The sequence below is a fragment of the Crocodylus porosus genome, unplaced genomic scaffold (assembly GCF_001723895.1).
Source record: "Crocodylus porosus isolate Cpor-Errol unplaced genomic scaffold, CroPor_comp1, whole genome shotgun sequence".
Taxonomy (NCBI): domain Eukaryota; kingdom Metazoa; phylum Chordata; order Crocodylia; family Crocodylidae; genus Crocodylus; species Crocodylus porosus.
The window spans coordinates 23,386,642-23,400,759 of NW_017728913.1; the positions used below are offsets into that span (position 1 = coordinate 23,386,642).

Here is a 14,118-nt window from a genome sequence, read left to right on the forward strand (position 1 = left end):
GTAGATGGTTTATTACAATGATGTCTCCCACTCTTTTCATGGCAGATATGAAAATAAGTCCTGCACATTTCACAAATTTGAAAATAATGTTTTTATTTTCTTATATATTTTAATTGAAAGCCTTTCCTCAAAAGCTTTCACCTTTATTACATGTACTCATTGTACTTTTCTAGGTATTATTCAAGAATGCTGAGCTATTGGCAATGATACGAAGAACTTTTAAAATTGCTAAAGATGCATATCAACTTTGCTAATTGTTAAAAAAAATCTCATTTGAAGTTTTTCTACATATTTATATTGCACTCAGAACTATGAATACCTATAAGCCTTGACTGAATCTCTGATTAATCTTCCAAAGAAATAGTTCTTACAATTAAGATGCAAAAATAATGTTGAGAAACTGAATATAAAATTCCTTTTAAGTCTAGAACTTGTATTTTCTTCAATACTCAAGAAATTAAGTTAGCAATTTTTAATGTGCAGAATGGTAAAAAACAGGCCCTTGGCAGATATTCATTTGGCTGCGCAAATCTGAAGAACTGTTTCCCAGATTCAAATCTACATCCCACACAGGCAGCGTGTGGGAAACCCAGTATCAAGCACCAGTACTTAATGCCATGCTTTCTGCAACACCTTTTCAACTTGACAGTCTGCAAGGCCTGCACCATGCAGCTCTCAACCTCCCAGCATATGTACTACACCTAGATCTGCACTGTGCAGCCCAAGGCCAAATATGCCACAGAGTCAAATTAAAGCATGATGCAAACCAGCCACACTTTAAAGTGGAATATCTTGGTGGCTGGTTTGCTGCTTTATCACACCATAAACTGGCTGAACATGTGGCATGTAACACATTTACACATTAATTGCACAGTAAATATAATGTCTGCCAGAGCTCTTGGCTTCAGTAATCAAGATTTGTATCGATTACACCTTCAAGAGTAAATTGGATGCTTATCTTGCTGGGATCCTATGACCCCAGCTGACTTCCTGCCCTTTGGGCAGGGGACTCCATGATCTCCCGAGGTCCCTTCCAGCCCTAATGTCTATGAAATCTATGAAAATTAACAGCTTATGACACAGCCAATTATAAACTCACAGAATGTGTTCACTTCCTACTTTTCTATCACCGGCTTCATTCTGAATGTTTAATCAGAGTGTCCCAGTGACAAAGAGCGAGCAACAAGGGCTTTGACTGCAAGTCAGTATGTGGCGTTTCCCTCTTTGTATTTCAGTGGCCTTTTTTTAGTATTTGCTTGCTGAGTTACCAGGGCTAGGGACAGAAGTTACACATAAACCAGTTTAAGTCATCAGAAACTAGTTTAAACCTGTAACAGAACAGAAGCTCAATACACATAACCCAGTATCAAAATGGCTGAAACTGGTTTAAGTTAAACCTGGTTGAATGTAGTATCAGGCTTAACTGATTTGGGTCAAACTGGTTTATGAAACTTCTGTCTCAGACCCCTTCCTCTTTCCAGTTAAATCACAGTCCCCCAGCATCTCAGCATGCTTTCCAGCCCTGGGCTAGGCTGTGCTATCTGGTCCCCTCCCTCTGCAAGTTCCTCCCTTGCAGGGTGAGCGGGCTAGCCTTGACCCAAGCTATCTGCTCCAGTCAAGCAGAAAGGCATGCTCTAACACCCTCTGGCTGATGGCCTACAGCTGAATGTGGCTACATTTCTAGAATCAAAAGTGAATGTTCACTTGCTTATCGGTTCAATTTATGCAGCTTAGACTAACCTGCGAAGGTGGAATTGAGCTTTTTGACTATCTGTACTTAGCTCATCTCACTATTATGGGACTGGAATCCGGCAGAATATTGGTGGCTAAACTAAAAAAAGACAAATTGAAAATTTCTGAGAAAACTCCAAGAAAGTCAGGAAATTATAGTATCTTCAACTTGCCTTTTTGTCTAAAAAATTTAACAGTAAAATGTATTTAATGACTAATTATTTTATTCATTGCACAACACTGCTTCTAAGAGTAAACCTTTTTGAATAATAATTTGGGGTACCTGGTATAAGGTTTGAATGAAGTTGGAATCAATAAAAAAAAGGTCAGAACAAAGTAAACTGTAATTGACAACCATGAGGAACATGTTAACTGTTCAGCAAGAACATATGAATTAAGAATTTTTTTCAGGACAAATCTTTCTTTCCTTTCATTACCTTGTGACAAAGTATTTAGCATAATTTACATATGTTGGAATCTGGCAGGGCTATGCCATGAGCACTTCTGCAATGCCCCCTTGGACAAATCTAATACCATATAAACACCCTCACGCACTAAATAATTTCACTTTTATCAGTGACAAAACCAGGAACTCTTGTGTCTTCTATATGCACCACCAGTACTTACCTAACCTGTCTTTTAGTATCAATGACATCTTATACTTGAACTGAGAATCCCTTCTGTAACTGTCTGTAAGGAAACATTCCCTTTCAAATTCCCTTTCCCTTTCCAGCAATAGCATGAAACTTATCTAAAACTCCCTCATGGTACCATGTAGATATAATAAAATAAATATTAGGAAAAAAGACAAGATTTTTTTTAAAGATGAGAAATACAAGGGTGTAATTAATAAAAGGGTTAATAAATATCAATATAGAAACTCTACTAAAGAGGGAAATTTTAATTACTTTTGGAGATTGGTTAAGGGATAGGTAGAACAAAATTTTAAAGGATAAAGGCCATCACAATGACTTTTACCTGTTGAGCAGCATGTGGTGTTAGAAGGTTAATGAGATTAGAGAAAAGACCTCACAAGGATGAGGCTGAAGGATGCATCTTCCAAAATAAATGCAGGCAGGCTTAAAACAGTATCAAGTTAAAAACAGCCCTATCCTTTATTTAAAGCTAGGACTGAGAACAAATAAAAAACAAATGGCAGGGCACATACAAACACTCAGAAATGGTGAGTTAGAAATTCACAGTCATGTATAGGTGACAGGTCTGGCGAAGGTGATTTTCCATTTCTTGTTTGTAAGAGGGTGAGAACTTTTCTGGATGTTACTTTATCTCAAAATCAGAGTAAAACTTAGGGACAAGTTAAAACCATTCAGAACTTCAACTACCACAAAATGGAGGGTCTTGTTAACTTTCCTGTGGTTTAGCCACTGGACTCAGATTTCAGAGATCATGTTTCTAGTCATGGTGCTCCCATCTTTTCTGAGTAACATAATGCAAATTATTTAGCTTGCACAATCAGTGTGTTCATAAAATGGAAGTAACACTATCCTAACTTAGGGGGAAAGAGGGTTCTGAGGAGCTGAGTTTATGGATGCATGTAAAGTGAAAAAATCACTTACAGATAAAATACAAGTACGCAATGTTTCATGCATGGAGCTGAAAGGATAGGAGATAGTATTGCCAGGGACTCAGACATCCCCACGGCCTTGGGCACATCACTTAATCTGCCTCGCTCTCATTTCTACATCTGTAATATGGGGGGGAAAACATTTCCCTTCTCCAAACTTTTGTTTTCTATTTTGATGCAAACTTTTCAGGGTAACAAGTACATTTTACTATGCATCTGTGCTAGTTACAGCACAATAGGATCCTAACATCAGCTGAGACTCCAGGCACTTTTGTAATGTGAGCAACTATTATTGTGATGTTAATTTGTCATAGTTCCAGAATTTCATAGTTTTTAGGGCCTGGAAGGGACCTTACAGATCATCGGGTCCAGCCCCACTGCATGTGGGCAGGAAAGACTGCTGGGATGAAATGACCCCAGCAAGATAGGTGTCAAGACATTTTTTAAAGATTGCTGGGGTGGATTACTATAGTTTGTATTAGCTGCCTGTTACTTTTTGGTTGGAACAGAAGGTGATGCCTTTGACATATGAGGACCCTGAACTGTTTGGAACCTATCAGCTTGAAAAACCATGTCCTTCCTTGTATAATCACATCATATCATAGGCTCATCATAACAGAGGCATTTAAGTATCTGCAGTTTGGTCTAAACAGGAGGCAGCAAGCTGTTCTAAAGTTCTGCATCTCTGAAAATCATTCCCCTGCTTCAGCTATAGTATAGCTGTGGTAGCAAAAAATGTCGGGTTTTTGGCTACATATCCTGAGTTATGGATTTGAGCCTCACTCCTTACTTGTGCCAAAGGGCTACCCCCTTCACTAACCTCGCTGTAAATGGATACCAAGTCATTTAAGATAATCAGACTTAACTAGACACTTAACAAATTATCAGAGAACACCAAGATGGGTAGAGTTGCAGGAGCTCTGGAGGGTAAGGTTTGGATACAGAATGACCTGGACAGACTGGGAAAATGGTCCACAATCATGCAGATGAAATTTAAGGACAAGTAAAAAATCCTGCATTTGGGGTGGAAAAACTGCATGGACAAATACAGACTGAGGAATGACGGGCATACAATGGACTACAAACTGAATATGAGCTAACAGTGTGCTCTTGTTGCAAAAAGACCAACAGCATCCTTGGTTGTATTAAGGGAAGTGATTCTTCCCTTCATATCAAGGGAAGTGATTCTTCTGCTCTACTCAGCAATAGTGAGGCCTCACCTGAAGTATTCTCTTCAGTTTTGGGCCCCGCACTTCAAGAAGGATGTGGATAGGCTGGAAAGAGGCCAGAACACAGCGACAAAAATTATTAGAGGCCTGAGAGGCATGATTTATGAGGAAAGTCTGGGAAAAACAAGGGTTATTTCATCTGGGGAAGAGAAGACTGAGGGGAGATTTGATAACTGTTTTCATATACCTCAAGGGTGATTACAGAGAGCAAAGGGACACTTTTCTTTGTAGCAGCAGGGCACAGGACTAGGAGCAATGGCCTCAAACTGTAGAAGATGACGTTTAGGATGGAGAGGAGGATATTTTTGACTCTGAGGGTGGTCAAGCACTGGAACAGGCTACCTAGAAAAGTTGTGGAATCTCTATTCCTGGAAATTTTCAAGAGCAGATCAGACATACACTTGGCAGAGATGGTTTAGTTGAAGTGATCCTGCCTTGAGCAGGGAGCTAGACTAGATAACTTCCTGAAGTCCTTACTAGCCCTGATTTCCTATGATCTTATGTCCTAACCATGCTAGCCCAATGGGCTAGTAGGCTCAAGTGTACCTTAACCTTGTCTTCCTTAGTTTGAAATAGCCTAATTTACCCTCCCTCAGGTTGTTCTCATTTACTTTACTGTAGTGAAGCATTAGGAAGTGAGAGCTTATTGTTTAGCAGGAAGTGTCTACAGAGATGGAACAGGTACTTCCTAGTATAAACGTAAAAATGATGTTCCTGTCTTAAAGAACATATAATCTAACATTATATGCAGTATAATGAACTCAGGTAACAAGACAGTATGGAGAGAAAGGGTAAGGAAAGAACACTGATTTTTAAAGCTATGAGATTACTCAGTTCATGCACCTATGTGTCATAACAATGTAAACAAAAACGGTTTATGTTTTAGCCATACCTTAACGTTTTTGTGCACATTTTAGCATTATTTTCACCATTTAGGATTTTAGAACGACACTAAGTAAACTGAAATTACTACTCCTAAAGCATTATAGGTATGCTTTACTCACCTCAACATATGAAATAGGGAATATTCCTATCTTGTCAGCCAGCATTCCTTCAGCCCAGTTTTCATCAACTCGGCGAATCACAGTCAGAACATCATCCTGTACAAACATGCAATGATTATGTCTCTTAGCTCTAATTAAGTTCCTCATTTAATTTCTCTCCACAACACAGGAGAGTACATGGAAAAGAATTCTATAGCAGGCACTTCACAATGTGAACCTGTAGCTTTTGGAATTAAATGGTTCCCAATAGTTTTTTTTCTAATCTTGGTGGAAGTCCTGCAAAGGGCCCAAGAAGTGGTATTTGGGCTTCTAAGTAACAGACTGCCTGCTGTGCTAAGTCTATTGTATTCCTTCAGTCCCCTTCTGTGTCCCCAGTTAGACAGAATTGAATTGCAAACTCTTTTTATCTGTCAGATGACTTGTTTTACTTTATTCCTAGCAGTTACTTTTCTATTTAGGCAAGAACACTAGAAACATTTGAAAGCATAATTGACATCAGTTCCATTGACATACCCACTGAGTTTTAAGCCTGGTTGCAAGAACCTTATATTAGGAACATATTACTTGCTCTTTATATTTATTTTATTTATTGCCCCAGAAACTTCATTAATTTATATTTCATTGCATGAGTAAAAATGTTAGGAAACATTTATGTGCATTAAAGTAAAACAAAAGATTAAGAAAATTCAAGATTGCATACACTACTTAAATCAAAGCTGCATATGTAAGCTAATACAGATCACCCTTGTGAGTGTTAATATTTTGTTCAGTAAAAGCCATTATCTGTTCACATGTAGCTGCACTGATTTCCTCAGAGAGAGTTGAATACTTAGGGTTTCCTGCTTTTATAATTTCAGTCATCCTTTCTACATTTAATAGCTGAGGGCAATAAAGAAATCTGATTATTTCATGTTAGATCTTATAGATTTGTGTAATCTTGCAAAGTTAACGTATCTTATAAATGTGTAGAGAACAAAAGAGAACAGCTCAAGCTATGGTTAAAAGTGCCATTAAGAATGCTCTTCATAATTCTAATACTTCTATTAAAGCTTCATATAATTTCATGCCTTGTGAGACAGAAAAGGAGTGAAATAGGAGTGAAAAAAAGAATTTATTATTTTGCAAAAAGCAATTTTACTCGTGTGTGAGACACAGGGCTCAAAGTCAGTACTAAAAATAATCTGCAAAAAATGAAAACTTGGCAATTAAAAGTAAATAAAAAAGGTTTACTTCAGAGAGAATATGACTCCATTTTACATTTCAATCTCTCAAATTCAGCGTGCTTATTACAGTAATTAAGAAAACTAGACTCAAATGCAACAGTGAAATCTTTGGATGGGAAACAGGTCTAGTTGAGATGGACAGAACTCATTTAATATTGAAGAAATGCTACATGAACTCCCATGCTTTGGCCTGTTGTGGGCATATCAGAATTACAGAAGAATATATAGATAGGACTTTTAGAAAAGTCTTACATTTCTTCTAAGTCACTAAACAATAATTCAAACATTTTTTTTCTTAAAAGAATAATTACTAAATGTTTTTACCTTTGAAAATGGTAAACAGTCTTTGTCTGCTTCCTTGTCTTTCACTTCAAAATCATAAAGTGCTTTGCACTGAGGCGGCGGTTGAGGTAAAGGTTTAATAATCTGAACAAAGTTGGTAGGAAAAAAGCCATGGACACCGTTGACTTCTCCATGATACCAATTTTCATCCACTTGCCGACGCAAAATTATGATGTCACCTTTACTGAATTTAAGATCTCCAGGTTCTTTTCCTTCATAGTTATATAATGCTTTGGCACATGGTAATTGAGGAACACCCTAAAACATAAAAATATCAGAATGAGTTTTGCATCTGCAAATAGGGGAGGCATTGTGCTTTCATAACATTTGAAATGGGCTTTGATGTCTAGGGATGAAAAGCATTAAATGCAAAATAATATTATATATTATATATATTAAATTTAATCCCAAGTTTTACACCAGTGAGTATAACAGAATTTTAATACACAAAATTAAGCAGAAAATGTTTATAGGCTTTAGAATAAGGTAGTAAAAAATCCTCATCACATACTTTAGCAAAAACGGTAAGGCAGAAATGATTTTTCTTTCTTGCAAGGATTCAACAGAGGCAGCTTATGGTGAATCAGTACTTAAACGTAGAAATAATACTAAGCTTTCAAGGACTATAGCTACTTAACTTGGCCAGAATAAAAAAAAAATCAGGTACTTTTCTTTTGTAGTCAAGTAATGTGGATCTGTCCAGCACTTAACAGAACAGAACGCTTAACATTATATTGTATACCCTGCAGCTGGATCTTCTTCTTCTTTTGGGTGAATTCACATAGCAATTATGACTTTGATAGGGATTAATTTTCCCTTTCACAACACATGCAGTGTTCATTCTATGTAACATGAAGACCTTCAATAAGTCCGTTTTTATAACATGACACTTCTAAGCAAAATACAAATCTAAGATGCTTGAATAGATGAAATCACAAATTCACTTACATAAACAATATAATAAAAGATTATATTTCTGAGTATGTATTAACCCAATCACACCAAGCTATAGTCGAGAGCTATAGCTGGAAAACTTGCATGGCTGAAAACTTTATCTGAAAACTCTATTGTGTTCCCAATTATGAGCTTTCCCATCCAAGCAAATCCAAAATCTTTCTATATTTGTCCACTATCAGACTTCTGTCAGCTCATCCTGTTCTATCTTAAGACAATATGGAACTTCAAATGAGACCTACATTTAAACCACAGTGGTAGATGCAACTGTTTTTCATTTACGTGTTAAAAAAAAGGAGTCCTGAGACACGTTGGGACTAAGATTCAAGCACACGCTGGCACATTCCAAGCAACAACTAATGAAGTTATTCTTAATATCTGCTCAAGAAGCATGCCAAAGCAAATTTTCTTGAAGCAACATAGTCAACCAATATAGCGTCTATTTGAAACTATTCAAAATGGAAAGATGATCTCACGAGATCCCTTCCAGCCCTAATGTCTTTGAAATCTAAGAAGCAAAGGCAATATAAAAATCAAATCAATTATACAAAACACCACATTGCTGAACAACTACTAGGCACATAAAAAGTTTCCCATTGTGTTACTAAGGAACTTTAGAAAGAAGCTAAGTAAAATGCATTACAAAATCCTCAAGGTAGCTTCTGCTTGTTGACTCTCTGAACCTGTTTTACACCATGCATACATGAGCTTGAGGAACGAATCCATATATTCTGCTTTTGATCTCAGCTTTTTCATTTCTTATGCTATTTTTAAGTTAGGTGACAATTCTGTCACATTTCTTGGATTTGTAATGTAAGGTTACCTCACCATGGGAGAAGTCTCTCTTGCTACATTGCACAGACAGCAAATATTTTCATTTAAATGAACTACATGCCGGATGTTCCACAACAGATTTTTAGACTTGTGATAATTAAGAGCTCATGTTATTGCCACTTGGCTTCAAGTGACTCATCCACATGCTAAGCCATCATTTCTTGAAGGCCTGTGTACACTTTGAAAATTCACATCTGCATAAGCACATTAAGTTATACCAGAACAAACCTTCAATATAGATGCACTGAGCCATGTAATGTGGGGCTCACTCCCATGCTAATTAATCCTACCAGATACCAATAAAATGCATTGGAATAAAATGCATTTTATATCAGGGCAGTGTATCCCCATTAGGCACTTACATGATGCAAATTTCTCTATGGAAAAAGCCTGAAATTGGTATAGTTTTATCCATATTCTCATACATTCCATAAGGAATTTTCAACAACATCATGGTACAATTAGAAAAATATCATGTCTAAAACATACCCTATATATTACAAATACCCAATCAAATATACTCCTTGCCCTGAAGACAAGACTGAAGGTGAGAAAAATAAAATTTTATTTCCATATTACGAAGAAGAGGAGGAGGTAAGAGAAAGTTAGTCTTGTCCCTGAATCTGAGGTCACATTAAAAGTTCAGTTCTCTCTGGGGCTTGAGAGAACTGAACCTAGGCACAGACAAGGGCCTTACCCACAATACAATGCAATCTATGGATTTGTTTTACATTTTCAGTTTTACATGAATGCAATGCATACATGAACATCTGACATGTCACTAACATCCTTTGTGGTCTTCTGGACTAAGCACAGACACTCAAAAAGCTCAAGGCTGAATCAATTCCATCTTCGCAAGTTAGTCTAAACTGTATAAATTGAACCAATAAGCAAATGAATAGACATTCACTTTTGATTCCGGAAATGCGCCACATTCAGCCATCGGCCAGAAGCCAGGGGGTGCTACAGCACGCCTCTCTCCTTGACTGGAACAGACAGCTTGGGTCAAGACTAGCCTGTTCTGAGGGGGGAACTTGCGAGGAGAGGTACAAAGCATCCTGGGATGGTGTGGGACTATGAGTTAACTTGAATCTGGAGGGGATCTGGGACAGAACTTCAATAAACCAATTTAACCTAAATCAGTTAAGTTTGACACTACATTCATCCAGGTTGATCTTAAACCAGCTTTGGACATTTTGAAAGCAATGCATGTGTACTGAACTTCTGTTGTGTTACAGATCTGAACTGGTTTCTGATTACTTATACTGGTTTATGTGTAATTTCTGTCCCTAGCCTTGAACTGCACTGTCACTAGCTTCAGAATAATAGACCCAAGGTGAAAAAAATTACTGTTTTCTACATACAGAAAGACTTAAGTCCTGAATGAGGAAGGGTCTCAAAATGTCAACAGGATCAGATAACTGGCCTTTGTTTTTTGTCACATGCACTGACAGAGATAGCATACAACTATCAAAACCAGAAGAAACTAATTCACTTTGGGGCTGGAAGTGTTATATCCTCTTTTTAAATAGCCAAGTTTTAACTGAATTCATTTTAACGTCTTGAAAATACATTTATTTTTTTCTCACTCGGTAAGGAAAGCAGGAGTGTAGAAACAAAACACATGTGCAATGCTCTTTGGCAAGTACTCATGTAGGTGGCCTCTTGCTTTTACAGACACTATGCCTTGCATGTGGCAGAATGATACCCAATCTGTTGGTTACACTACAAAACAAAAGCTTTCACATTTTGTATATATTGTCCCTCAGATACCCTTCAGCCCCAGTTGCAGAAAAGGAAAAGATTACAAGTAAGATGGCAGGTGGGAGCCCTGCAGGCACGATGGGACTGATATCAGAGGCCATGTAGAGGCATTATATTTCTACTGAGAGAATTGCTGTTCTTCTGGCAGAAGTGAGGAGCATTCATGCAATTTCTCCAGAAATGTCCACTGCTAGAAATGAATTTGTGTTCATACCCAGAGTCTGTAAAAGTCTGGCTAAAGAATCACAGAGTCCACCCACAAAATGCACTTGAGAAGTCACCAAATGATGGAGGGACCGCTGCCGCCAACGTAGGCACAGGAGTGCCTACATGTTCCTTCTCCTGATTGGTGGCAGAAGCCTAAATCCACTCAGTACAGGTAATCCATCTTTCCCAGAAAGAAGGGTTCCACTGGAGCTTTGCAAGTGAACGGACAAAATTTTGTAAAGATTAGGCCTATGAAAAGTGCAAAAGTTGCATGGACTGAGCAAAGGTGTGGGTGATGTTAGAGGCAAAAAGAGAATAGATCTAGGAGGTCCTGTAAATCATACTCAGCAGAGTGGCAGCTGTCTGGACCAATCCCAAGTTTCCCCAGAGAGATGGAATCAGAAATTCTCTTAAATAAAGGGGGATGGAAAGGATCAGTAGTAGCATTTGTAAGAAGGAAGAAAACAACCAGCCTGGCTGCAGAAAGAGCAGAAGTACTGCCAAGTGAGTTCACCCAGATGCACAGAATTCTCCTTCACAAAAAGAAAAAATCCTATTGCTGAGCTGTTTCCCATCCAGGGAAGGATGGTGCCAGATTTTGCATCAGGAGAGACCTTCAGCCTGATGCTGATGAACAAAAACTAATACCCCAGAGGCAAGAAGAAAAGAGCAGGACTTTGAGGAGCTGAGACCGCCAAACGACCATAATCTCCCTGGGTTAAACAGATCAGATATCAAGGAATGACCCTGACACAGTAGTTAAGGTAAAAAAAATATTCAAGATCTATTCTATTTGCATGAACTCGAGAATCCTCCCAGTTAAAAACTCTGTCTATACCCTTTACTGAAGAGTGCTTCTAAAATTTGTTACAATACAGGTACAATAACAATTTTTTCTTTTTTTTAAACAACAGCAGTTGTGCTGAAACCATGTCACAATGACTGCAATAGACTCATTAATTTAACATCATCAAGTTGACTGAGCCAGATATTGGAACTACTAACTGTGTAACATATTGTGTATCACAGAGTAATGCAAGCTGACCTACAATCAAACATCCAAGCATCTGGCTATATTTTTGTATGACGTCCCTTTTTAGCGAAACTCTAAAAGACTGAGAGACCAGTCTGTATGTCAAGTTTTTCAAAAGGTTATTTCCCACATTAAACAAAACATTCCAGTCTATAATTTTAAAAAGAACAATGTTCAATGAACCAAGCACTTGTTCTCACTCAGAGAGCCAATGATTAAGGATAAATGGTTAAACGACTCGGAAGAGTAATAAAGCAAATGCCTTTTCCTTCTGTAACATCTAAAGGATAAAGTCAGAACAATTGGGTTTGATTGCACAGCACTATTCTTTTGGGTGTAATATATCAAGAGCCCACCAGGGCACTACCTCCACATTCCTCCCATCTGAATGATCTGAGAGTCATGTCTCGGCTGGGGCCTTTTTGGCTTTGCCTTTAACAGGCTTTCCCAACTTCTGCCTCCCACCCTTAAACTCTCAGAGGCTGTTCATCAGGCTAAAGGGCCCTGAAGATCTGCTGAGCCAGAGTTTACATTTCACTCTGAGTTTTTCACTTGGCTAAACATGAAAGGAAGGCTTAAGGAAAAAAAAAAAAAAGCAAAAAAAAAAAAAAAGCTCTGTGCTGTCTACCCATCAGTCTGCAGCTGCCATTTATCCCTGCCAGCTGTATGAGAAGCCACCAAAACAAACAAATAAAAAACTTCCCTGGCAAATGATTTAAAATATTTTTTAAAGATACTGTAACCAACACAGATTTTTTATTTCCTCATATTTTTAAGCAACATCATTGGGATGTCTAATCAGGCAGCTTATTTTACTAACTATTGTAACTGCTTTTAACCAAGAGTATAGAGTTCTTAAAGAAAATGTTAAAGAAAAGGTGAGAGGGGGAAATCTATGGCAACACAAAAAAAAAACAGAAACTTTACAATATAAAAAGCAACCACGTGCATGAATGTGTATGTGTTAGAGCGGTAGTTTTCAACCTGTGGTCTGCAGGGATCCCCTAGGGGTCCGGAGACTGTGTGTAAGGGATCTGTGAAAGACGACTATGATCAATCAACAGTATATGAAAACCTACACTTAAAATTCAAAGGCCTCTGTACCTCTATTTGAAATTTCCAAAGTGGGGGGAGGGAGGGACCTTACAGGGGCTGCACCTTCAAAATTTTGTAGGGGTCCACAAATGAAAAAAGGTTGAAAACCACTGTGCTAGAGATATTAGCTTAGAACAGCAGAATTGCTCTAGCAGAGACTTCCTCTCCAAGCCCAAACATTTTGACTGCAAAGACCTACGGGGTTCACTTATCACATTTTACTTTTGGTCCAAGTTTTGGATTTATGTTATTGCTACCTTTATCCCTTTTAAAACTGACAATATGTAACACAATGTATATTTAGACCCTTCAGGGAAGGTCTCCCATAGAAACCTTTGCCAGGAGCACCATCAGTTATACATTTCATTCTTATATGAACTAAAGCCCTAGGATACCTGTGGTTATATTAGCAAAACAACTGGGTTTTCAAGCCAGGACACTTTATATTACTTGGGAAAGCAGCATAAGCTACATCAGAAAAGGGGGTATTTGTTGGTGTAAAAACAATGCTGTTACAGGCATAACAGAACCTCTGTCCCCTTTATGGTCACTCAAAGTGTCCTGAGGAGGAAGTCTAATATTCTCCCACTCTTAGATTAGCACCTGGGCAACAGTGCCATAGGTATCAAAGGAGTAATAAGTAATTTCTGTGCCCTGAGAGGCAGCAGTGGTCAGGCCAGCAGCAGCAGCCTCCATTGTTCTTGCACTCTCTCTAAATCAGCATCTGGGTGCCCTGCTCACCCGCCCATTATGCTACTGGTGTGTCAACTGTGTTTACCTAGCAGATTTGACTGATTTTGGAAACCTGTGGCATTTCCCTTCTGCACTGTATGATCAGTGGTATATATATATCGACTAGACAGTCTTCTTAAAACCACAGCATTGTTTATATTCAGGTGCATCAGCATCTACATGTGCACTGGTGCAGAGTAAAAAACTGCAGCAGAATGGTACTTGCTTTTACAAGTACTACCCTGCTGCAGAGTTTATTAGTTTACTCCAGCCTAATAGCCCTGTGAGTGTAGATGCTGAGAAATGTACTGCATAGCTAATTATTTGTACTCCACAGTAAACATTTCATGTACACACATCCAGAATGTCTGTTCATGGCCAAAGT

At 38.1% G+C, this 14,118-nt stretch overlaps 1 protein-coding gene across 1 annotated transcript in view; it reads right to left on the reverse strand.

The window, feature by feature from the left end:
* The window catches only part of SH3RF1 (SH3 domain containing ring finger 1), a 148,920-nt gene that overhangs the window by 42,672 nt on the left and 92,130 nt on the right, over positions 1 to 14,118 (reverse strand). Inside the window, exons 2-3 of the mRNA XM_019534597.1 lie at positions 7,097 to 7,372; positions 5,550 to 5,645 (exon numbers count right to left, since the gene is read on the reverse strand). Of these exons, the coding sequence (XP_019390142.1) occupies positions 5,550 to 5,645; positions 7,097 to 7,372 (372 nt within the window). The remainder of the gene's footprint in view (positions 1 to 5,549; positions 5,646 to 7,096; positions 7,373 to 14,118) is intronic.